This window comes from Dipodomys merriami, unplaced genomic scaffold, assembly GCF_024711535.1.
Source record: "Dipodomys merriami isolate MVZ:Mamm:240054 unplaced genomic scaffold, mDipMer1.0.p SCAF_1, whole genome shotgun sequence".
NCBI lineage: Eukaryota > Metazoa > Chordata > Mammalia > Rodentia > Heteromyidae > Dipodomys > Dipodomys merriami.
The window spans coordinates 74,667,360-74,694,823 of record NW_027202270.1 but is presented as its reverse complement, the minus strand read 5'-3'; the positions used below and the strand labels follow the sequence as shown (position 1 = coordinate 74,694,823).

At 35.3% G+C, this 27,464-nt stretch overlaps 1 protein-coding gene across 1 annotated transcript in view; it reads left to right on the top strand.

Annotated features, from left to right (window-relative positions):
- Thsd7b (thrombospondin type 1 domain containing 7B) overlaps nucleotides 1-27,464 on the top strand; it is a 798,478-nt gene that overhangs the window by 696,713 nt on the left and 74,301 nt on the right. Inside the window, exons 15-16 of the mRNA XM_070038225.1 lie at nucleotides 9,853-9,986; nucleotides 17,434-17,584. Of these exons, the coding sequence (XP_069894326.1) occupies nucleotides 9,853-9,986; nucleotides 17,434-17,584 (285 nt within the window). The remainder of the gene's footprint in view (nucleotides 1-9,852; nucleotides 9,987-17,433; nucleotides 17,585-27,464) is intronic.

The window sequence follows — 27,464 nt, the reverse complement described above, 5'->3', positions numbered from 1 at the left end:
CTGAGTGCTAGGATTAGAGCCATACACAGCATATCCTTTCTCTTTAAGAGAAAGGAAACCTTTATCCTCCTAACTTGCTAATGTTAGTATCTTTGATCCATACTTACTCACTTCCTTCTTTCATCTGTCTATCCATCCACACATCTGTCTTTTCAGTATATTTGCAACCGTATCCCAGTATCTATGGTATAATGCAATTCCTCTTGAAACATACAATCACCTTAATCCACAAAACCCCCACTTATTATTGCAAGAAAATTTTAACATGAAATACACCCTCTTAATAGGTATGGTCAGTATAGAATAGTTAGTCACAGACATGCTTTCATGCAACAAATATTTAGAACTTATATTGTATGACTGAAATTTTATACCAGTTGATTAGCAATTATCAGTCTCCCCAGCACCATTTAATTCTTCACTTCTGTGAGTTTAACAATTTTAGATATCTCCTCTAAGGAGTACTGGACACTTGTTGTCTTTCATATTTCAGCTTATTTTAAAGTTTATTCATGACCTTTGTTTACTTCTGGTACTGAAGGCTTTTCCTCTTTTCTTTTCCAGTGGTACTCTACCACTGGAGTCGCACTTCTTCTAGCCTCTTCCTGGTTACTTGGAGTTGAGTTTCACAGACTTTTCTGCCAGTGCTGGTTTTGAACTGTTTCTCAGATCTTAGCTTCCTGAGTAGCTAAGATTACACATATGAGTCACAAATGTCCAGGTTTCATGGGTTCTTTACTAGTCATTTTTGAAATACTATGAGTTCAGCTCTTCTTGTATTTTCTAGGAAATGGCATTGGTTTTTGAAAAAATATTTCCATTTCCCAGAAAAATACCATTTCTTCTATGAAAGGCGAATAAGTCACCATGGCTGCAGTCTGTTTTATGCTGTGAAGAGTTTTTAAAATCTCTCTTGATTTTGTTCCTTCATGAGGACATGTGTGTATGTACACACACACATACACACACACACACACACACACACACACACACACACACACACACACACACACACAGGATACTGGAGAAGGCAATTGTCCGTTTTTGCTTTATTTATTGTGATTATTTATCTGGGCTCTGCAGTCCAACTTGCCCCGTTTGCAGGTTGCCCAGTTGCCCCATTGTGTTGTATAAGATGTGCCAGACACAGAGGGAGGCTGGCCAGTGCTCAGGTGTGTGGGCTGGTGTTTTCATGTAGAACATCTGCCACTTTATAGTATCTGCAAAACAATCATTTCTATTGCTATCTGTTACTTATACTGCAGTACACTTTAAGACCACATTTTATTTCGAAACTCACTTAAATGGCACAAAATAAGAAATATAATTCTTCTGTAAGTGAGCATATAATATTATAAGTAGCAAGTATAGGTCATCTGAACTGTTTGCAACCTGAAGAGTTTCAGATTTAGACTTTTTCAGATTTGGGAAAATGTACACATACACAAGATATTTTGAGGATTAGACCCAAGTCTAAATATAAAATATGTGATATGTTTCATATATACTTTCTAGACCGAGTCTGAAGAAGTTTCAGGGAATAACTTTACTGTACCTGTGTTTTGACTGTGACCAATCAGAGGAAGTCAGATGTAGCATTTTCTACCATGGTGTCATGATGGTAAAGTTTCAGATTTGGGAACGTTTTTTGAGCTTTCATATTAGGTATTTTCAAGCTATATAGATTAAAATAACTAAAATATACCTTTATTTGCCACCCATGTAATGTAAACTATGTTAGCACAGATAACTATAGTCTTCTGGATTTGAGCCTTGGAGCTCTCCTTATTACTCGTTGGCTGTAATGGGATGACTTGCTATGAAACAGTCTTAAAGAAAGCAAAGGGATGAAAAGAAAGCAGAGAGTTCATGCATGGCTTGGGATATATTTATTCAGTTCCAGTTCTTCCTACAAGGAGAGGGATATCAGTCAGTAAATCAAGTACTTGAAGAAGTCAGCTTTATGGAGGAAAGAGCTGTCTTATTTTGATTTTGTTTTTCTTGTTGGCTTGTTTATTTTGCTTACAGGTTTTAGGGCTCAAGAAGTCCAAACAGCATGGGGCAGGGCTGATAAGATCTGTCTGTGATCCTTCCCATCACAATGGGAGCATGTCTCTGTTTTCTGCTCTGTGTTCTCTCTCTTCCTTCTGAGACTGCTAGGAATCAATCATGAGGCCTTCTGCTGAATGACCTTCTCTAACCTTCTCACTTCCTAACCTGTGTTAATGGAAAACTCTGTAGCCAGATTAAATTTTCACCATTTTAATACCATTAACATAAAACTTGGAGGATGACATTTGTGCATGCATTTAGGGTGGCAAAGAACAAACATATTCAAGCATGGATCAGGCAAGAAAATAATGGTTTCAATGTTGGGACCCTTAAAAGACAGTTCAGAACTCTTCAGATAAAATAAATCCATTTCAGAAGAAGGGCTATCTTGTACAACAAATATTGTATTTATGTATAAGCAATAGTGTGATTTTTTTGACCAACAGCTTCTTTATTAATCAATTTCTTCTCTTATTTATGTATGTAAAAACTGTTTTCTTTTTTATTCTTTAGACATCTTAGATCAGGAAAACTCCTAATGAGAGAAAAGCTAATTCACATTCAGCAGTGCTTGCAAATGAAATTAAAATTTCATTAATCACAACAGTCTCAAATTCATTGAGATTACAGACAGGATTTGGTATGTGAATGCATTTTTAGGCCCCTTGAAATAATGGAACATTCTCCAACTCCCACTACTACCTTAGATGCCACCGAGAGGAGGAGAAAGTATCTCTAATAAATCTGTAATTGGCTTCAGAGTTCAGCAATTTATTTTTCAATAAATGTTAAAAATAAAGTGTATTCAGTATGTGTAAGTTTATTTCTAGAGTTTTCTTATTGTTGGAAGTGCTGCTGTTTGAACTCAATGCTTTATACTTGCTCGGTTATTACTTTATTACTTGAACCAAGCTTCCAGACTCCTTTTGTGCTGGTTAGTTTTTTTAGATGGACCTCCATTTTCCACTCAGACATATGCTCATTCTTAAATTTTTAGTGTCAAAATTAAAAGATGCATATTTAAAAGAGTAGTGATAGATTAATGCAATCAAAATACTTTATATGCATGTGTAAAAATGTCACAGAGAAACCCTTTTCCACAATCAATTTACACTCATTTAAAAATGCAAGTAATAAGGCTGGGCACTATTGGCTCACAGCAGGTCTAGAGGTTGAGATTTGAGGATTAAGTTTCAAAGGCAACCCAGACAGCAAAGTTCATAAGACACTCTCATCTCCAAAAAAACTCCTTTATTTTGACATTAACTTAGATCTTTCTTTCTTTTCTTAATTAATTTTTTATTGTAAAGTACTGTACAGAGGGGTTACAGTTACATGGGTAAGATAATGAGTACAGCATTGTTACCCCCCTTTGTTTTTCCCCTACCATCCCTTCCCACCTGCCTCCCCAATGCCTCCCCCTGACCAAGTTGTAAAGTTTGTTTTCAACATAGTGTCTTGCACATCTCATTGTTAAATGGGTCAGCCTGTATTCTTATTTTGTTATTTCCCTTCCCCTCCCCAAATTAGAAAAATGTATATACAAGATGCAGGGCACCAGAATCAAATACAGTGAAAACAGGGGTTATACCATTGGGGAAGAACATACAAAAGAAACCATAAATGTCACATAGAACATTAAAAACAACAGTGGTAAAAATAAAATAAACTCCCTTTTAAAAAGTCAGACATAGAGTTGTGACTAAAGTGGTAGAGCACTAGCCTTGAACATAAACAAAGCTTAGGGATAGCAGCCAGATTCTGAGTTCAAACCCAGGACTGGTGCACGTGCATGGACGTGCATGTGCACACACACACACACACACACACACACACACACACACACACACACACACACACACACACACATATACACATACACACTCATACACACACTCTAAAACCTCCCAGTAGGGATACTTAAAAAACAAGGCATGTTGAGAGTCTAAGAGCAGTCTGAAGATGTCTTTGCGTTGTAGTATAACTGAAGAATCTAGTAAGTTAAAATGTCTGGAAAATGGAGATCAGCTCGAACTTCAGACTTGACAATCTGTACTACAATTGACATTTACCAAGACCTCTGAGTTTTGGGTACTACAAACAGGATCTTCAGAAAAACCCAAGTCCAAATGATGTGTCCTTGAATAACACACAGCACAAGATGACAAACCTAATGATTTTCCAGCAGATGACAATTTAAATACATCTGTGAATGTTTGCTTTTAAATTCACTATCTTTACACAAATTCCATCCAACCTAATAACAGAGGCTTGCTCTTGCTTCAAACGTACTTGGTTTTGGGACAGATATTTTGGCTTCTTAAAATTGCTGAAAGAAATCACTATATGTAAAGACAAAGATTAGATTGCTAATGGCCATTTTTTCTCTGTAACGAAACAAATATTATCTGATTTAAAGACTTCAATAGACAGTTTGAGGTTGTTTCTCCTTTTCAGAACTCTATCCTTCAATATCCCTATGTGATGTATTCCAAGACCCTCTGTAGATACTAGAGTCTACATATACTCAAGAACCTTGTACATGTAGTATTGTATTTGCATATAAACTGTGCACACCTTCCTGAATTCTTTATGTCACGTCTATATTACTTATAATGCATAATATAATTTAGATTATATGTAAATAGCAGTTATACTAAACTACTTAACAATGACTGGGGAAATCTACACATATTATATACAGATGCAATATTTATGTTTTATAGCACTTTGAATCTGTAGTGTGTTGACTCTCTAGTCTGCAAATATAGAGGGCAGACTATGATGTATTAATATCATCCTCACCATTGAACAAATGATGGGCAATATCTCTTGGAATGTGGTGCTCTTCTCAAACAAACTAAGCAAGCAAATTCTATGTGTCACTGTCATCTTCAAATAATTGTCCAGTCATTGGCATCTTCAAAATTTAGTTCTTTTTAGCTAGAAGTTCCATAGAAATCTTATCTAGTTTAAATAATTGTGATGACTAGAAGATACCTTATATAAACTATAATAGTCTACATAGAATTGCTGTGATATCATCTCTAACTTGTTACTATTAAAGGGCACAGATGTATACCATAAGGTAGGGTACAGGAACATTATACTGACTCTTAGTATTGTATGTAATACATTTTTATGAAAGCAGATGTAAATGTTTGATTGGAAATTTCAAAATGAAAATTCTTTGAATGAGATTGATACCTTCCCATCATTCATACTTGTCATTGTGGAGGAGAGCAAAAGTGAGTTGCTGAGTTAAAAGGGTTAGATTGTGGTAAGTTGAGGGACAATGTAAACCAAGAAGCAAACTGTGAGTTATGGAGGGAGAAAACTGATCATAGATTGAGAAAAAGAAATTAATATCTTTGAATTGAGGCCTAAGAATCAGAGATAAACTTGAATATTTTAACTAAAGAAGTCATGGCATTTTGAAGAGAGTGAAGTCTTTCATGGTTACTAAGCTCACCACTTTATTTCTTCCTCCCCCTCCCCCTGCTTTCTTTTCCCCTTCTTTCTCTTCCTCTTCTTTTGTATCAGTATTGGGTCTTGAAGTCAGAGCTTGGCACTGTGCACTCTACTACTTGAGCCACTTCCAGCTCCACGTCCAGAGTTTTGCTGGTTAACTAGAGATAAGATTCTAATGGATTTTTCTTTCCAAGATGGCTGCAAACTCTGATCAGTTTTCAGCCTCCTGAGTAGTCAAGATTCCTGGCTTGAGCCATTGGCACCTAGCAAAAGAACGCTTTCTTATTATACTTTAATGGGAGAGACCCTTGCACATGAACTATGCTCTCACATATGCCACTGAATTGATTTCTAAATTCTCCACAGTGGCCACAACTCTCAATAAGATGCCCTTAAACCTGGAGACTTTTGCCTGGGTCTTTTCCTGCCAATGAACTCTTAACACAGGTTTATGGTTTATTTCAATGGAAAATTAGCCACTGGTGATTTTTCCCCTCCTTTCTTCTCTTTCTTCCTCTTTCTCCCTTTTCATTTTCCTCTTCTTTCTTTCTTTCCTGTCTGTTTCATTGAACAGTAAGAGTCTAGTATGCAATGATGACATCCACTAAACCCTGGTGAGACCTTATCTCAGGTTCATGCCAGAGCAGTTAGTTTGTAGCTGGGAAAGCATATGAAAGAAGCAGTACTTAATTGAATTGATTAATGGAAATGAACAGAGGCTTATTTAATGAATATTAAAAGACTGACTCAATGAGTGATTTTATGATATGAATCTGGAACTGGAAAAATTATAAACTGCAAGTCTCTGGTGAAGAAGTAATAAATAGAACTCTTTTCTAGGAGAATGAAACCGTATTTCCCTCAGAGGATTTAGATTTTTCAGTGGCATTTTTTAGCATCTATAGCCCTATTAAACCTTGTTATTTTCTTCCTAATTTGTTCCATTTAGAAATGATTTTCATTTAACTTTTCCATGGCTCATTTCTCTCTTGCAGAACATTTTCATATGATTCTGTGATAAAGTCCATGCTGTAACACAGTTCCATTATAAAACCATAATAATATAATAAGTACCAACTAAACAGTAATAGGCAATACCCAGAACATTAAAGACTGACAGGAGAAGACATCAAGCACCTGGGAAGTCAAACGTTATTTTTGAATGCCCTGCAGCATTCTTTCCTTTTGTGGGTATTTCTGACCATCTCAATAAGGTTCCCTGCCTGGTGGAGAGGATTTTGAAGAAACAGTTCACATGATTTGTAAGGGACATTCCTCCCCTTCCTACAAAACCACCAAGCCACATCTTTTCATGACATGATTATCATTCTTTAACCAAAAGCCCATAATGGGAAGAAGGTTTCATTTTTATGGCATCTTCTTGTCCTTCATGTTTTGTGAAATACTGCTTTTTTGTTCCATTGAGTGGGCTTGTTTTCTCTAGATAATTTAATGTGGGTCATTAGCAACTTGAGTATCTTCAAAAATTAGTTTCAATTTAATGACCATCTCCTCATTAAACTCTCCTCAATCTCATACTTTGTGAATTACAACCCCTCCCTGCATGGAAACAAAGCCATTCATGCCTGAGACTTGTAATCTGGGTTTATCAAAATGGACACACAGACAAACACTATCAGAATAAGTCAGATCTCAGTTAAGACCAGGAGCATATATACATGAGGAGAGGATTGTGTTTCTCTGAGCATGTTTAGTGTTATCTAAGGTCTGAGTTGGACGTGTGGTTATGTAGGCTAAGGTGAGGAAAAGAGCAAAGTAGAAGATGAGAGATACATATAGGGTCAAAGTAATGATTTTCTATTTGTCCTGTCCTCCACTAACATGCAATGTAGCTCTAACCACCTCGTTAACCTTGGCCCTGTTCAAATGCATGTAAAAATCATTCTCTAGGAAACTGATACCATTTACTTGGGCTTTGAAGGGTGGGTACAGATTGTTCTGCTAGAACAAACTGCAGAAACAATTCTAAAATTGTATATAGACTGCGGAGATGGCTCAGTAGTACAGTGCTTGCTTAGTATGTGTGACATTTTGCCTTCAATCCCAGTAACACACACACACACACACACACACACACACACACACACACACACACACACACACACACACACACACACCAGATATATCATGAAATTCTATATGACTGGAGAATCTTAAAATATAACGTTGGATAAGAAATGTTCTCAATACCTTGCATATGTAACCCCTCTGTACATCACCTTGACAAAAAAATTAAATTAAAAAAAAGAAGTACTGGCTTTTTGTTTGGTTTTTGACTGTTAAGAAAATAGCTGCATTTTTCCCATTCATACCTGTTCCCCATCTTCTAGCATCTTGTCAGGATGGTTAGAATACAACCAACAAACTAATATATGACTAGGCAGTCACATATTACCAAAGATACATACAACTGATTTTTTTTATTTTCCATGTGACCTTGGGGCTTTATATGGAGCAAACATGGAAGGATAAGCCCTATTTAGTCTTAATAGCTTTAAAATAACAATGGGTCCACTCTGCACATAAGAGTGCAGAGTGCGTGGATGAAATGGGAAAAAACATTTAAAAATTTTAATCTACTCCTTGTTTGCATATAAGATACCTTGTTGTATCTCAAAAGAAACCAAAGAAGCTTTCTTATAATTAAGCTATAGCCTTACATATTAAAGCATTGATAGGAAGAACTCATAAATTCAGTGAAAGTATCATATCCCTGATGCATTCCTCAAATTTTAGCTCAGCTTCCTAGCATCTGTTCAGTTGAGCATATACATTTTAATTTTTTGTAGTTTCTTCTTTTTCCTCCACTATCCTATGAATTTTTCTGGATAGACTTTTCTCAGTTATAAATTATCACTTCCTTATTCTAGGAACTGCTTGTGACCCTTTCATTTCGTTCTTGTCATCATTCTCAGCATGAAATGCAATTCTTTTATAAGTTAATTTCTTACTTTCTTACATCGAGTTCCACTAGTGTTTTCCCAACTCTGATTTTTGCCCTATATATTCTTTACCTTGTGGTTTCTCTTCCCCTTGTGAAGTCTATGTGTGAGAATTGAATAGAATCCTTGGGTTAAAAATAGTTTCTGACATTACTGGTGATTCCTAGGCAGTAGTCTAGCAAATCACCTTTTCCTATTTGATTTCCAGCTAACATGCTGACAGAGCTTCAGTCGTCTTTTCTAATTATCCCATTACCTTGCATTTAGTGGAGACTCACAAGCAATGTTTCAGTTTGCATAACTCTTCCATCATTTACAATTTTGTAGAATTAGGAATGTAGGAAAACACAAGGACTGCTACTTAAGGCTTACTTAAAAGGAACAACATTAACTAACTATATTGGTGAAAGATTGAGCCATGTTTTTCAGTACGCTTGCACTTGAGCCATCTTTGTAAGATCCAGAGCATTAGCTCACTCAGAGGCAGTTTTCTTTTCCTTACTTCTATTACACAGAAGCTATGCTTCATACTGAGAAGTGATGACGATTAAGTACAGCCTCAAAGAGAGAGGCAAACCCAATTGGCTGCCCACTGGGATACAATTTCAGGAAAAGGTTACCACAAACAAATGCATAGGAAGTAACTTAAGAATTTATTTAATGCCCTCATTTTTTATATTATACTACTGTAAATATTCATAGTCAGTAACTATGTAGACCACTAATGGCTTAGAAGCATTCATCTTGTGTGCGTGTGTGTGTGTGTATGTGTGTGTATGTGTGTATGTGTGTGTATGTGTGTGTTAGCCATATTGTGAAAACATCTTACAAATAGCACCATTCATATGAACCCACAGTGCCCAAGAGGCTGAATGATTATCTGTTAACATCATTTGGGGGCATAAAATGAATTATAATATTGCTTTTCTTAGACATTCAAAAACTTTATATTCAAAAGTAAATTTTGCATATATATGTATTTGTTTCAATTGACATGTTAAAATACATTAGAGAATACAATACACCATATAATTGAGAGTTGGACCATCTGATAGTATGTGAGTTCTTTTAGGAAATGAAATGATAATGGAATTTCTACTCATGGTGCTAAGAAATGATTATCCTTTGTTCTCTTCTGTGAAGTCATATCATCTTATTTTAGTTGATTCCCCTGTATGCTTCTTTAGGCAAGTCAGTAAATTGAGAGAAGTCAAATACATCTTTCTTTGGGGGAATGAAATCTGGCTATTTGGGTGAGAGAATAATTTCTTGGGTTATGTTCAGCAGGCATTACTGAATGATAGGCTATTTTTCTATAATGTGGATAGTTCCACATAATTTTTTTTTCTTTTCCTATTCTTGACAGGTGCATGAGGCAGTCCCATGTTACACTGAATGCAATCAGTATTCCTGGGTTGTAGAACACTGGTCTCCATGCAAAATCAACAATGAGCTGAGGTCACCACGATGTGGAAGAGGGATACAATCCAGGAAAATCAGGTGTGTGAAAATGGCAGATATGGAAGTAGTGTTGTGGCTCAAGTGGTAGAGCATTATCCTTTAGATGAAGAGCCCAGAGTTCAAGCCCTATGACTGCAAAAACAAAAAAACATATATTTAGGTCAGGTGCCAGTGGCTCACGCCTGTAATCCTAGCTACTCAGGAGGCTGAGATCTGAGGATGGTGGTTCAAAGCCAGCCTGGGCACAATAGTCTGTGAGACTCTTATCTCCAATTAACCACCAGAGAACTGGAAGTGGCACTGTGGCTCAAGTGGTAGAATACTCACCTTGAGCTGAAGAGCTGAGGGATAGTGTCCAGGCTCAGAGTTCAATCCCCATGACTGACAAAAAGAAAAAGGAAAGAAAAGAAAAGAAAATGGCAGATATGCAAAATGGGGCCACATCATTTTGGCACACATAACTACATATATAATATGTACATTCATATACATACACCTATATATACACATATATATGTAAAGAACATCACTTGTCTAAGTTTACTCTGATTTTTATATCATATTCACTGGCTTGTGCTCATCTTCAAAGCATCTAGGAAGACGTGTAACATTCCTACCATGTGCGTAGTATAATTACTCTGTAATGCAGTTATAACTCTTACCGTTTTCTGCATCCCACTGTCATAAAAATGAGCTTTGTGAGCAGGCTGGGATCCCTCCACTCACTGTTTACAAATAAAAATGTTGTGACTGTCTTCTATTCCTCTTTTTTGCACTCTTGTTAGTACAGGATAAACCTATATGAGGATGTCAATATATTGAAAAAGTCAATTTAAACCCCAATTGAGTCTTATAAACCAAAATCTAAAGATACCAATGGATAGGAGCTATACATTGTATTTCTTTTTTTAAAAAACATATCTCAGAAAGAATTAATATGTCCTTGATTATTTACAGTGGGATCTTGTCCAAATATTTTTGTAGAAATAAATGGAGAATTATAACCAAAGTTTAAACAGGGACTGAATTTGATAAGTAGGCCTAGTTAGAAATGATTTTGATAGAGAGAAGAACAAAAGAACAAAGGACAAAGGCAATAAACCTAAAGACTGAATAAAACATAGTGAAAATGTTCCTAGACAATAATTTATATGCAGAATAAGAAGAAAACCAACCCTAGTTATCCATTCAATTGAATAAGCATCTCATCAAATTTAGAAACTCCATTTCCAGGGGAGAGACAATGCTCAAATCATGTAGCTGCTCATTGAACTATGAGTTTGATGATTTTTATCTAGGACATCAGTTGCCAAGACAAAGACATATGATGAGTATTAATACTTGTCATCAATCATACTTCATTTAGTACTGTACTATATACCCATTATTTTCAACATACCAAAGTTACAAAATCCCTGGTAGGTATGTTGAAACAAATAGCTGGTGGCAAAATTATAAAGGTATTTCTCATCACCAATCCAAACAAATGGCTAATAGACAAATTGCATTTCTTTCCTTTCTGTTATTTACTTTTACCCTGGAGATATTTAATCTCAGGCTATTGCAAACTTTGTGCTTTTTCTTTTCAAAGACTCAGTCTTCTGTTTCTTATTCTCAGATGGTTTTAAAAAGTGACTGACTAACAGAGTTTATAAAGAAACATGGAAACAAGCTGATTTGTTACATACTCATCCCATTCAGGATTCTTGGCAGCATTAAAGGAAAATGTCAGGAGAGAGAGAAAGCTTTAAGAGAATAAATAGCTACTGGCAGAATCGCGAATGATTGATTGAAGAAAACACTCTTGAACAAGAGGATCTTTCGGCTATATGTATCAGCTCAAACCTATAAAGCCTGATATAATAAGAACAACAAAACTAACAAACATTATTCTGTCATGGACTAATTTTGCTCCCCAGAAAATCTACATGTCAAAATTCCAACCCTTTGTACCTCAATATGTGACTTGAAACATTAGTAGATAAAGAAGATGAAGAAATAACTAAGGTAAAATTAGGTATTGATATGGTCCCTAGTTTAGTATGGTCTGATACAAGAAGCAGAATTAAGACAAATACTCACAGTAGAAGTTCCAATTTAAGCCGGGCACTGGTGGCTCACACCTGTAATCCTAGCTACTCAGGAGGCTGAGATCTGAGGATCGCGGTTCAAAGCCAGCCCAGGCAGGAAAGACCGTGAGACTCCTATCTCCAATAAACCACCAGAATACTGGAAGTGGCTCTGTAGCTCAAGTGGTAGAGTGCTCGCCTTGAGCTGAAGAGCTGAGGGACAGCGCCCAGACCCAGAGTTCAAGCCCCACAACCGACAAAAAAAAAAAAAAGTTCCAATTTAACACACCAAGCCATCCCCAAGTCAAGGGAACAAGACTTGGGGGGAAAAAAACCTGAAAAGCACCTTCATCTCAGACTTTTAGCATTCAGAATTAGGAAAAATAAATTTTTGCTTTCGTGTTACCCTGTATGTATTATTTTTTTGTCACTGTGACAAACTACCTCTTAGAAAAAGCTTATAGTACCTTATTTTCCTCATAGTTTTACAGATTTCAGTCTATCATGATGAGAGGTGAGAGGACATGGTAAAGCAGTTCAAATGATAGCAAATAGGAAGCAGAAAAGGCTACATTGTCTCTTCTCATTGTCTGTGGCATTCCTTGACAAATACTCCATGTTACTGAAATCTCAGTTACCCTGATGTTACTATTGCAACTTTGCCATGTTATCCCAACTTCACAGGTCACTTTCTAGGGATACCTGCAGGGATCCTCTCATTGTCATGAGTTTCCTGGTCTCCCAGGCCTTCCTTTGAAATCTGGGTGGAGACTTCCATCATCCCATAACTCTTGCGTTCTGCTTACCTGAATGGCGATATTACAGACAATGCTGAGATCTGTTAACAGCGTGAGCACTAGCCATGCTCTATTTACAGTAATCTCTACATACAATAATCTCTAGTTGTCTAGGAAGCTGAACACAATGAAATGAATACTTGGAAAAGAACTACCTAGGTTATGTAACTTCCTAGTTATGTTCCCAGAAGCAATCTCTTCTCAAGAGAAACTCTTTCACATTTTTTTTTTTTTACCCTTTCATACTTGAGCACGGCCATGTGTGAAGTCTAGCCAATTCTTGAGTTGCTCTCAGGATATCTCTTCTATTGTCTTTGTGCAAAGTACATGATTCTTCAATTGTTTTTAACAATAATCATTTCCTTGTTTTCAGCTTGATACATGCTCAATTTCTGGCAAAACTACACATTTTAAAAATCTGCTCTCCTATTTACTTTCCATTCTTCCTGTAAACCTGACTAAAAGTAGCCAGCATTCACAATGCCACAGCATGAATATTGACTGTTGTAAATTTTTCTGCCAAATTAATTCATCTATTGCCTTTTAATTCAGATTCATTCAAAATCTCACGACAGGGAAAACTGTAGACAAATTTGTTACCAGAATGTAACATTGATGGCTTCCAATAGATGATTTCAAATAGAGTTCTCATTTCTACCTGAAAGCTCATTAGTCTAGCCTTCATTTTACATGTTCCTGTCAGCATTCTGATCTTCCAAGCTCCTATCCAACGCCCTCCCCCCAATTAAGCTATGCTTGTAACATTCTAAGACTTTTCTATCTGCTTCTCCAAACTATTCTCAAAATCCACAGTTTTCTAGACCACATGGTCAGGATTAAGTCATAGCAATAGCCCTACTTCTCAGTGCCATAGCTGTAACAAAATACCTGACATGAACAACTTCAATGAGGAAAAATTTATTTTGGTTTATGGCTTAGAGGTGTCAGCCTACCAAGGCAGAGATAGAATGGCAAAACAACTCACATTATGAAAGATAAGAAAATGAGAGGAATAAGAAAGGGTCAGAACAAGATATAGGCCCTAAGGAAGTTTTTCCCGTCTCAACAATCCATTCTCATTTGTTGTTGTTGTACTGGGTTGAACTGAAGTTTTCACCTTGCAAGGCAGAAACAGTCACTTGAGCCATTCCTCCAGTTGATTTTTCTCTGATTATTATTTAAGATAGGTCTGTGTTTTGACCAGGCTGGCCTCTTCAATGATCCTTATATTTATGCTTTCTGCTGTACCTGAGATGATGGGTGATCATCACTGACATTAAGTGAGATGGAGGTCTCAATAACATTTTTCTCAGTCTTTTTATGGTGAAAATACCATGAAGAGGGGTTACAATTACATGGGCAAGATGAGTACATTTCTTATCAAGCATTGTTGCCTCCTCCTTTGTTTTCCCTTCCCATCCCTTCCCATTTTCCACCCCTCCATCCCCGCCCCCTTGAACCATAAGTCTTGTAATGTCTACCTCCTGAGTACCTAGGATTATAGCCATGAGCCAACTGTATGCAGCAGTTCAAATTTTGCACTCATCAGTGGATTAAATAATCCATTTGCTCAGAATCCTCATGATCCATTGTTTCTGGAAGCATCTTCACAGATATATGTAAAGGTAGACTTTACTAATCTCTAGGCATTTCTATCTTAAGCAAGTTGAAAATCAGAATTAAAAGCATCACACTATATATTTCTTATGGCAGCTCTTACAAACTAAAATGTACATGCCATGTAACAAGCATTATTGCTTTACGTGGATGATCACATTTAAAAATGTGAAGTTAATCTACCATAAATCTTGCATTCTAAATTATAATTCACCTAAATATGATTCTGTTATGATGAACAAAACAGTTAACTTGTTCTCTCATATAAAACCTGCATACTAGAGGATACCTTCATGGTTTATCTATGAGTGTAGTCATATTTCAAATCCCATATAATTTGTGATTATTTGCTTTTTATGTTACAGAGTTCATTCTGGGTTCTAGAGATAAATGTCTGAATGTAAAAAGTTTCTGAAGCTGGGTTTGTAATTCAATGTTAAGAATTTTTTTCCTAGTACACACAGGTCCTGGGTTCAATCCTTAGAATCACAGTTTTTTGATTCTCACAGAACTTACAATGTGTAAGGAGAGAAAAATGAACATATAAATTTATATAATGAAATACCTTTGCTGTGAAATGTAAAGAAGAATGTAAAATTGGGCTGGAGTGTTGGGGGTACTGTTTTGAAGGAAGTGGTAAAAAAAATGAAATTTGGGCAGAAGCTTTACTAAAGTAAGAAACCTGAATGAGTGTATAGATCTGTAGAAAGAAAATTGAAATATAGAACTTAAAACCCTTTGTACAACTAGTTAATGACAATTAACACAAAAATAAGAAAGAAGCTGGCCACTGGTGTCTCATCCCTGTAACCCTATCAACTCAGGAGACTGAGATCTAAGGATCACAGTATGAAGCCAACTGAGTAGGAAAAGTTCATGAGACTCATATTTAGTTAACCACAAAGAAAGCCAGAAGTAGATCTATGGCTCAAATGGTAGAGCAGTAGCCTTGATTCTAAAAGCTTGGAAATAACCCCCAGACCCCAAATTCAAGCCCAGTAATGGTTCATGCACATGTGAGCACACACACACACTAGCAATAAGAAGAAAGAAAATGTGTAAAGAAAACATGTAAAGAAAAACATGTAAAGAAAAAAAGTAAGTAAAATATAATTATTCATATTTTACATATTAGGTTAAAAATGTATGCTATAATTCTAATTCCAAAATGAATCCATGAGACTATAAAATGTTTAGGGTAGAAGAGGATGGCATACTTCCATTTACATTGGAAAAGAACCTTATTGCTATACCATAGTTCATGCCATAGTCCATAATGCTTTAGAAACAATGTTCTAGACTTGAGGCCATTGAATAATTCAAGACAAGAACAGTTGTTAGTTATATTACATTCAGTAAAAGTGAAAGTGATGAGGTCAAACTTGGAATATATTTTAAAGGTAGAGAACAGAAGGTTTTTGGATTCAATAATTGTGGGAGATAAACATACATCAATTATTATTGTCAGATTGTATGGCCTAAGCAATGGGAGGACTGTCATTAGTTGAATTGGGAAATACAAGAAAAAGGGTTGACAGGAAAGCTAAAGTTGCCATTTGAGCATTTTAAATTTGAAATATCCCATTAGCGCTTCAACTGAGCCATTTATAGGCTGGGGTTCAGGGAAACAATTGAAAATAGAAATTTGTGTATTATTAGCTTGAAAGTTTGTATTGATACAATTTTGAGCCCTGGTAAACTCCAACTTTCATAGGTTAAGAAGAGTCAAACAAAGATTCTACAAATGAATCTGAGAAAGAGCCAAAGGGGTAAGGGGAAAACAAAGAAAATGAGAAAACAAATAAGAAAGTTTTTCAAGGAAGATATAGTATTCAATTGTTTCAAATGTTCCTGCCTTTACCCAGATAAGAATCCACCATTGAGTTTGGCAACTTGGAGTTTCTTGATGATTTTGATAAGAGATTTTCTTGCAATGGCAATAACAACATGTTAAATTGAGTTCAGGAAGTCACAATGGAAGGGAAGTAATGGAAGACAGTGCTAATAACAAATACAAAAAGTCTTAGAGTAGTTTTATAGTTTGAGTAAAAATGATTACTGATAGAAAAGGGGCAAGGAAATCAATGATACACAAAATGTAGTGAATAACTACATTTTCATTTTGGGAGATTGTCAATTTGGTCTTTTTAAGTCTCTATTCTTACACTAGTCAGAATCTCAAGAAAAGTTCCTTCTTAAATCACAAGTGAAACAGAGAGTTCAATGGCTAGTATTCTGGAAATTCAGTGAAGGAAATCCAGTGTGCTAGACAGAATGTGGACCCAGATGTCTATATCCTAATATCTGCCTGTTGCCTTAAGATAGTTTCCTGAGTTGCCTGGTAGACACAACTTGTTCACAGGACCCTTAAGAATACATGGAAATATGACAAAGAGCAAATTATAACTACAAAAGAGAAGTACAGAGAGATAGCATGCTGATGGATTTACAAGAGGATGAAAGGCCAGTATTCTTTACTATGGGCAAAGTTTAGGAAGGTTTGGAAAAGTTGTGAAGAAAAGGTTTAAAAGAGTCATAAGATCTATGAAGGCTCTAACTACATGCATTATAAAATAGTGATTCTATTTAGAGAAGGAAAGGCTTCCAGATTTGTTAAAATAAAAGGAATAGTTATATTTCCAGGTCTCTGCAGACAAGGGAATTGCTTCACATCTGTAATCTCAGCCACTTGGGAGTGTAGATAAGAGGATCACTGTTTGACAGCATTCTCGCAAAAGGTTAGGAAGACCAAATTCCTGATATTTTTTCCATTGTTTGTTTTTCCTTTTTGAATAAAGGGTTCCATATTGAGCTGTCACTCAATAAGAGCCCACTAGATGAAGAATAGTGTTTTCTATTTTTATATCTTGTATATTTTTTGTAGGTCATGTTTTAAATTTATCTATACCTTTCATAGTCAGTAACTACAGAATAGTACAGTAGCTTTAAGTATACTCTCCACTGTTTTAAGCAATCTGTCTGTCTTCTGGTTTTGCCTAACAGATGTGTGAGTACTGCGAATGTTGAAGGAGAACCAATGAATACTAGTCTGTGCAACCAGAATGAAGCACCCCCAGAAACCCAGTCCTGTTCTCTCCTGTGTTCCAATGACTGTGTCATGTCTGATTGGGGAACATGGACCACATGCCCTCAGGTAATTATTTTCCTTATTCCCCTACTTTTCCAGTGCCGCCTTCATTATTGTTCTCTATACATTCACAGTGCTGCTCTCCCTGAGCCTTTACCTAGTAACATGGGAATATAATATTTTTTTCCTGAGGCCAGCAATAAATAAATACACACATAAATAAATAAGCAAGAAAACATTTTGCATTTGAGACTGAGCAATTTAAAGTACCATTGTTTCTTCCAAATCCTTTTGTATCATGGGAAGTTAAAAAAGGAAAATGAGCCTGTAATGATCATATAAGTATTTGCGAGCACATCCATTGTTAAAGGGATCTTCCTTAGCACAAAAATGACCCTCCTTATAATTTCTTAGATTTTTATCCTGGTGGAATCAATTACACCTTAAGAGCCCAAATCTCTCTGCATTTTTGCTTTTTAGGATATGTTTTTGCCTTTTGCTGGTTTTTCAAAGATTATATGTTCTTTTACAACATTTCTACTTTTAAAGTTGACAGAAGAAAAGAAAATAACTACAATTCTTTACCATTTTTTCTCCTCTTCTTTTATTTTTGTAAAATGGAAATATAACAGGAGTATGGTGAAATAAATATTCTTCTAGTAGCAAACTTCAACTTAATTTTTCCAGAAGGTAAATTATATTATGTAAAACTCCTGTTTGTGTTTAAAGATTGACAGAAGAAGAATGGAGGCTAGGAACATATTATATAGATTCAAGTAATAAGATGTTAAAATAAATACATTAAATTAAACTGATGTAGTAACAGTTGTAGGAAGATTATAGAAATCTTTCTAAGAAAATGGAGACTATATTTGAAATAACAATTTGCTTTTGTAGCTTGTAACTATTAATTGCTTATTAAATGGTATTACAATTCTAAGAGATTTCCCTGTCAATTTATTTTTAATCTGTTGAATTGTTCTGGGGGCAAAAAAAAGCTAATAAAAATAAAACGCGCAGAATGGTTTTACTACTAAGTCACTTACTTTGTGCATAATTTGAATATAGAAGTTAATAGTTATTTACCATTTATATTTTGAGCAAAGTAGTTGTAAGAAATAATTTTTAATTCGTGCACTAAAACTCCAATTTAAATACTACTATTAGTATATTATTCAACTGAAGACATTGGGCTTTAAAAAGCTTAAGACGTTTGCAAAAAGTTTTAGATGTGGTAAGTGAGGAACTAAAATGGATCTTACTTGGTCTGAAGAAGTCAGAGCCTTTGATCTTATAGCAATTGCTCACTTATTGTGGAAAAAGAAGATAGGTTTAGTATGAATAGTTCTCTTTGTTTAAAGTGGATTGTTTATTTTAAGGGCAAAACTATATGTCTTAAGTGTCTGAAAAGTGTTTTTATGACTGAGTACATAAACGCACACTTTAGAGAGTATGCTTGCATAGTGTTTGTTAATCAGCCTATGGAAGAATTAGTAACCTGAAGTTTAATTAAACGTAGAGGCCATGATCTTTTCTCCTTTCCTGTTCTAATTTACTCACAGAAGACTCTATTAAGCTCTAATTACTTTGCAATGAAAATGTTGCTCCCTTAAGCCCAGATGTCTGGCCACTGGGATGAAATTTTTATGAACATTTGTAGAAGATTATGATTGCCTGCCAATCTGCATTTGATACTTTGGGATGATTATTTTCTTTGATCTTTGATTTTGGAAGTGTAATAAATTTTTCTATTTTTGGAATGCTTGGAAATTGGAGATAGACAATATATTTTACCCTCCTTTTATATTTCTGGAGGAGGATATAAACAACTTCTTGTCATCATGACAAGAATATTTATGTATTTCTGGGTTACATGTAAGAAGAAGAAGCGGAAGAAGAAAAATGAAGAAGAAGAAGAAGAAGGAGAAGAAGACAACGATGACGACGACAATAACTTTCATTGAGAATCTTTAGGCATCTAACAAAATGTTGAAACCATGACAGGCTAAGCACCATTACAACAGCATGCTAAGATGTTAGAACACTCTTCTGTGGTCCTCAAGTCTGTCTATCAGAGAAGTAATGTTTTCTCTCATATGCTCCGGTGGGCTCCAATATAAATGGTGACCTCAAAATGGAAACAGGAATGGGAATCAGATTTTGTATCTGATTATTCCCCTATATCTAAATATGTTGCATAATTTTATTAGTTTGAAAGTCATGGCATGACATAATGCCCCAATATATTAAGAACTTAATTAGAACTTAACAGTGATGATAATGTTGATGATGTTCTTTGCAAAGCAGGAAACAAAATCATTGTTCTTGAAGTATAATTAGCAATTTAATGCACATTTCCTGAGCAAAGGAAACAATTACTTCACAATCTTTCTGTATTATAAGAGCTGACTTAAGGAATCTGTGTTTACTACTATTTCACCAACTTCTTCTTCATTGTGACCTATGTTAATGCAACCAGTTCACTATATTTGGTTATATTTTCCCCTCCCCAGGAACTTTTGAGAGACAAACACCAAAACAAATCTTAATAATGTTTAAACTTTTGAGTTAATATGTATTCTGAGTAATGTAGAATTACTTACTTAATATAGTATTGAAAAAAGAAAAGGAGTAAAGGATCAAGTAGACAAGGAATCAAAGACAGCCAGAAAAATCCTTACATTTTTTATAATCCAACTGAGAAACAAGAGAAAGTTTAACAGTATATTGTATAAGCTACATGAAAAAATTTTTCCCCACCTTCCATAAAATAAGTTATTACTTGATCTCATAGGAATGGAATGTCATGTTCTTTACTGAAAAATGATTTTTGTTTAAGTTAATATCAATACACCAAAAGAAGGCATCAAATAGTACCTTTAAATAACTGTTACTGACCTGAAAGTCTCTGCCAATTCAAAAGGGTAAATAAGACATTAACAACATAGTGAACTTATTAAAATTTGTATAAGTCAGAACCAGAGTAACTAGATCAAATACAACCAGCCACAATTCAAGGAGGAATTTGAGGAAAATGGGGAAAATGTTTTATTTTATGTTTTTGTCTTTTTCATGCTCTCATAATCTATGTACATATTGGTCTCCAACTTACTCAGTTTTGTGCACTGCTTTAATTTAAAAGAACCTTATGGAATTGTCTATACACATTTCTTCCAAACAACTTTATTCTTAGAGGTAAGATCAGGTGTGTATATAAATTCATATATATGAACATATGTATGCATATATATGCATAATTTAATGTGTACACATACATGTAATAGTTCAATATTTATTATATGATTTTCTCCTTTACCTACTTTTGTTCATTTTGATCCTGATCTTATATCTTTCAAAATTGAACTGAGTATTTACAGAATCACATACTCTTCAAGAGATGTTTATAGGGAGAGATGAGGGAGAACCAAGACATTGATTAAGATGCATTCATAAAATGACCTGTTGAACCCCCTTTGTACAACTCCTTAAAGATAATACATAAAATTCAAAAGAAGTGCTATGAATTTCTGGAGCATTTGAAATTGCTCAGTTTGATTTAAAGAGTCTATTTTTATGAATGTGTTTAAAAGGGCTTATAGTTGCCTTTATTTATGCTATCCCAGTTTCCATAGAATAATACATATTTTCTATTGGTGGCTCTCCTTGGATTTTTGGCAAAGGAATTAATTTCTCAAACAATGCTATTGATAGGAGAAAGCAAAGGTCTTGGGATAAATTTTCAAACTCATGTATGTTTTGCAGAAGCAAGACTTTGAAACTCATCTACCAGAAAGGTGCCTTGGGTTTAAAAAAAAACCTGTATGAACTTTAATTGATTCACAACATCAAGCCAGGCGTTCTCTCCCCTCTATAGTGGGAACTGGAGACTCATTGAAGATTTGTCCAAACAAAACCTCATGATCAAACACAGACTCCAATCTTTGTACTGTCACCAACCTCTGGAGAAGGATCACAACAGAAGACTGCAAAGAAACTATACAGGGTTTAAGTGTAATAAACTCTGTATTTGATCAAAGCCTTACTATTGTGCTTGGAGAATATACTTTATTTCTAGATTTACTCTTTTATCTAATTCTTTATGTGCATGATCTGCTAGTGAAAGCCAGTGCAGAACACTGCCCTTATTCCTTCAAGCAAAGAAAACTCTAAAAGAAAAAAGGAAATGCTGGCTAATTCTGTGATGTGATCCATAATTAAGCATTGAAGTTAAGCAAAATCCTCCCTTTTTTTCTCTTACATTGTCCGCCAGTATTATTTGGGGCAAAGTCTCTGAGTTAGTGACATTTTATTACCGATGACTCAATGTGCTCAAGCGCTTTGCTATACTTTCATAAGTCCTGTTACAGTGAAGCAATTTGCCCCAAGGTTTACTGCTAGTGTTCAGCTCCAAGCACTCCTTCTTCTCTACTAACATTCTCATAAGTAGATGGCAGCCTGTGTTTGTCGGGAGGACACATCTAAGGATCAGGACCCTTAGGCTGCCTAGGGCTTTCTTTTTTTTAAAACTCATAGCTGAAAGGCAGAAGACAATGATGGTAATTTTTTATAATCTGAAAAGTAAATTCTGTTTTTTCCCCTGCCAAGCTGATATTATTGTCTTTTCGAAGACAATAGTTCATTACTCCAAGTTCATCAGAAGAGTCTTACCCCATGTGCAATGAGCTGTAATATCACTTAAAGCCAGTGTTATTTCCAGAATAACAAGGCACCGAAAAGAGGGCACCTCATTTCATGCTCAGAAAATTAGAATCTGATAAAAAGCAGTCTCTGGGCTGCTTCGTTTTCTGAAATTTAATATGCTTGTTATCATTCTCTTTTATACAGCTTGATTTCTTTGATTTTTCAATACCATGCATTTAGAGTACAGAATAAGGGTTCTATTGCTCTCAAACTTCTCTTTCCTTCCCCCTAACTCTTCTACCTCTGCCTCTATTTTATAATAAAAGTTCTCCACTTAAAGTAGAAAAAATTACTTGGGCGTAAGTGGCTCACATCTGCAATCCTAGCAATTCAGGAAGCTGAGACCTGAGGATAGTGGTTTGAAGCCAGATTGGGCAAGAAAGTATGCAATGTGCTTATCTCCAATTTACCACCAAAAAGTCTGAAAGTGAAGCTCTAGCCCAAGTGGTAGAGTGCTAGATTTTCACCAAAAAAGCTCAGAGACATCATCCACCCCTTGAGTTCAAGCCCCAAGTCCAGCAAAAATTAAAAGAAAAAGTAAAGTTGTATAACATCAGGCACTGATGGCTCTAGCTACTCAGGAGGCTGAGATTTGAGGATCATGGTTCCAAGCCAGCCTGGGCAGGAAACTCCATGAGATAATTACCTACAATTAACTTGGAAAAAATGCAAGAAGTAGAGCTGTGACTCAAGTGGTAGAGTCCTAGCCTATAGCACAAAGGCTCAGGGAGAGAACCCAGGCCCTGAGTTCAAACCCTAGGGCTGGCACAAAAAATAAAAAATAAAAAAGGATGAAATACATTTCACATTTTTTCTCTTTTGTGATTCCATAGCTGCATATCCAACAAAAAATCTGTTTTGGAAAGATCAAATATATTTGAAGAAAATATTTCATTCTCTGAAAATGTACAGTCATGCTTTCTTTCCATTATTCCCTGATCAACAAACTATAACAACTATTTACCTAGCATTTGCACTGTTAGGTATATAAATAATTTAGCAATACTTACTTTATACAAGATGTGGGCACAGTTATATGCAAGTACTCTTCTATTTTATAGAAAGTACTTGAGAATCCACAGTTACTGGTATCCTTGCTATGGAGGATTATGGGATGGCTCTGTCACAGATCACAGGTGACTATACACCCCACATTTCATATCATTTATTCACAAATATTTGTATCTTTCATTCTAAAAGGTAATGAGGAATCACAACTCAACCTACCCACAGTATTTCTGATAATTTGTAGGTATGTGTTTTTCAGAAAATTATCATCACGGTTCTCCCACACAATACCTCAGTTCATTACCTTATTAGTGGTTCCACTTGATTTTAAGGCCAGTTTACAAAGAACTGTCAAAGAAATAGAAGTTTCACTTCTAGCCACGTTGGAATGTCACTAGATACCTTCTAATTGCACTGTATTTATCTTTCCATCACAAACAACTTTACACAGTCCAAACATATCAAACCACAGTTGTGAGATATTGGATGATAAGCAATGTTGAACTATCTTCAATGACAGAAGAAACCAAAATGAGATGAACCGCAGGACTCAGATCACAGAAGCACTTTCTGATAGCTAGAGATACATTTCAAGCAGTGGTACAAAGAATGGGATCAGACAAGACCATGCTATTTCCAGATATCAGAGCCTGAGAAAAATGAGAAGCTGGAACTTGGATGTCAAAAGGTGGAAGAGTAAGGGAGTAGGCAAAAAAGTCTAGATATCTTCATAAGCTTGACTTTTGGAGTAAATATTAATTTGTATATACATAGAGTGAAAACTTCCTTAGTATAGGCAAACTATTTCTTTTGGAGTGCTTAATGCTATAACCATTCTAACACATACAGACCTAGGACACAGTTGAATTCCACAGGCTTATACAGAGATACCATTTAAAGTCCTCAGACCATCTGATAATAACCTTACAAAGGACAGAGCTCAGAAAGAAGCTGGAATTATCACTGAAGTTCACTCTAGAACTTCCCTAATAAAATTTATATACAAACTTTAGAGGAATCTAGATTATCCACAAGTCAATTCATATCCTTCCAAAACAAATACCAAGACATTAAAATTGGAGTCCAAACCTCAAACTTTAAACAGTGAAACATTCACAATTTCAAGGAATGGTGAGCAACTAGAAGGAAGAATGATAGGGTCTTGGTTCATTCAAATTATATTTTGTTTCCTTTTTGAAGATTAATAATTTCTATCTTGGTCTTTAATCTGGTTATATAGATATTTTCACACTGTAAAATTAATGGAGCTTTATCCTTTCTGTTTCTGATTCCCAATGGCAATATATGTAAAGAAGCAGCTGACTATAATCCATGACCAAGAAGAAAACCAAATACTAAAAAGTGGAAACAATTTTTAATGTGTTCATAAGAGTCTCCATTAAAAATTTTTTGTATATTAAGTTTTCCTTTTATTACTATTACTATTATTTTATTATTATTATTATTATTATTATTATTATTATTATTATTATTATTATTATTATTATTTGGGGCTGTTTTAAATTCATGGCCTCACAGACTTTATTAATTGATACAGAACAAAATGAAAATTATAGTTAACTAGTTACCGACTTCTCTTATATTCCTGAGGTTCACCATGATACTAAGTGACTCATAAACATTGTGAATCTTTTACTGAGATTATTTGTAATATTTTTTGGTATAATGGAACAAAAAGATAAGATCAAAACAGAATTAAGAACAAGACCATCTGAATTATATATTAAATTATATTTACTATTACCTTTTAAGGTGGTAGATTGTCACACAGATGGCAATTAGAGATGTAGATGACTTTTTGTTACCCTCTGTCTTACACAATCAAATATATTTATAAAAGTTCAGAATCATATATTTATAGAAGAAATATTATTCATTTTACCTTTTTATTAGATTATTGCTTCTAAGAATGAGGTACTGTGTGTGTGTGTGTGTGTGTGTGTGTGTGTGTGTGTGTGTGTGTGTGTGTGTGTGTGTGTGTGTGATGGGGCTTGAACTCAGACTGGGTGCTGTCCCTTGGCTCTTCAGCTCAAGGCTAGTGAGTCACACACTCACTTCTGGTTTTCTGGTGGTTTATTGGAAATAAGAGTCTTATGGACTTTCCTGCCTGGAATAGCTTTGAACTGTTATCCTCAGATCTCAGCCTTCTTAGTAGCTAGGATTACAGGCATGAACCACAGGCTGCAAGCTTGAGGTACTCGTTAATTGATATGTTTTACTTATGAAAAATCACTCCAAGAGTTGGAATGGTTTCCTGAATGTTTGTTCATTGTGATAAAATTTTAAGTTCAAGTGCATTCATGTATTTGAGATTATATTTCTACTCCCTTTCATACTATTGGAAGCATCTTTACACAAGCTACAATTTTCAGTTATTCATTATGCTAAGTTTGAGGGTTTTTGTTTTTGTTTTTGGTCGTGGGGCCTGAATGAGCTTGGGTGCCATCCCTTAGCTATTCAGCTCAAGGCTAGCACTCTACCACTTAAGCCACAGTGCCACTTCCGGCTTTTTCTGTTTATGTGGTGCATGAGCGATTCATGCATACAAGGTAAGCACTCTACCACTGAGCCACCTAGCCAGTCGCTACTCAAAACTTATTTTAATCCTACCTACTCAGGAGGCTGAGATCTGATGATCACAGTTCAAAGCCAGCCTGGGCAGGGTACTCCATGAGACTCTTACCTCCAGTTATCCACCAGAAAACTGGAAGTGGAACTCTGGCTCAAGTGGTAGAATGCTAGCCTTGAACTGAAGAGCTCAGAGTTCAAGAACCATGACTGACAAAAAAAAAAAGTTATCATTCTAGTTTAAAAGTTGTTCTAAAATATTTAATATTGAATCTAAATACTAAGTATATTTATAGCTTTTGTGTTTTGATACTTTCAAAGACAAATTATATGTATATAAATTATATATAAAAATTATATATATAATTATATAATCCTTATAAAGCTCAGTATCAGCAGAATATGATGATTCAGGCTGCAATCCCATCAACTGGGAAGCTGAGTCTAGAAGTTTCTGAATTCAAAGCCAGCTTAGGTTACATAGTGAGTTTGAGGCCAGTCTGAAGTGTAGCAGAAGACCTTGACTCAAAAAGCCAAACCACAGGCTGGGAAGTTGGCTCAGTGGTAGAGTGCTTGCTTTGCATGCATGAAGCCCTAGGTTCAATTCCTCAGCACTACATAAACAGAAAAAAAGCCAGAAGTTGTGCTGTGGTTCAACTGGTAGAGCACTAGACGTGAATTGAAGAGCTGAGGGACAGCAACCCAGGTCCAAAGTTCAACACCCACGACCAACCAAAACCAAAACAAAGCCAAACAGCTAGAGAGAAAGCAAGAGATCACATAAAATATCAAATATACTTTGTTTTACAAATAAAACAAAATAAAGTTCTTCTTTATGACTCATAGGATCAGAAAAAGAATTTAATTATTATAAGTCAATAACATTGAGCTAACATTGAGCTGAAGGCTGAGGGATAATGTCCAGGCCAAGAATTCAAGCCCCACAATCAACCAAAAAGAAAGTATTTCTAAAATTATACTTTATTTAGTTCTGTGTTTAAACATCATTTTCTGATTGCTCCTGAAAACCAAAATGTTGCAATCATGGTTGAACATACACAGATCAATATCACAGTGCAAGCTCTGTCTCATTTCAGATTTATCTCACATTTAGTTAAAAGGATTTCAACCAAATTCATCAAAGCACATACACTTAAATTAATGACAGAGTTGTGTTATATTTCCCTAACATTAGTCATATATATATATATATATATGTAAATATATTTACTATAAAGGTGATACACAGAGGGGTTACAGTTCTGTAAGTCAGATAATGAATGCATTATTCAGTGTTACTCCTTCCCAATTTATCCCTCTTAGTTCCCCCCCCCCCACGCCACAAGTTGTATAGCTCATTTTCAACATGGTGTTTCGTGAGTATCATTGCTGCATTTGTTCACCCTTTGTCCTACCCATTCTGTGCTCCCCAAAACAGATAAACTGACAAACAAGACAGAAGATAAAGAAAGCGAAAACAGCAACAAATTAAAACTAACTACTGTTTCCATTTCTTGGAGTTGATTTTCATAAATATCACTTTATATGATCATATGCACATAGCTATTGAGCATTTGTGATCTTCTTCTAAGAGTATCTTCCTTTGGTCTCATTGTCTAGAAACCTGTGTGATTTATCATGTCCCAGG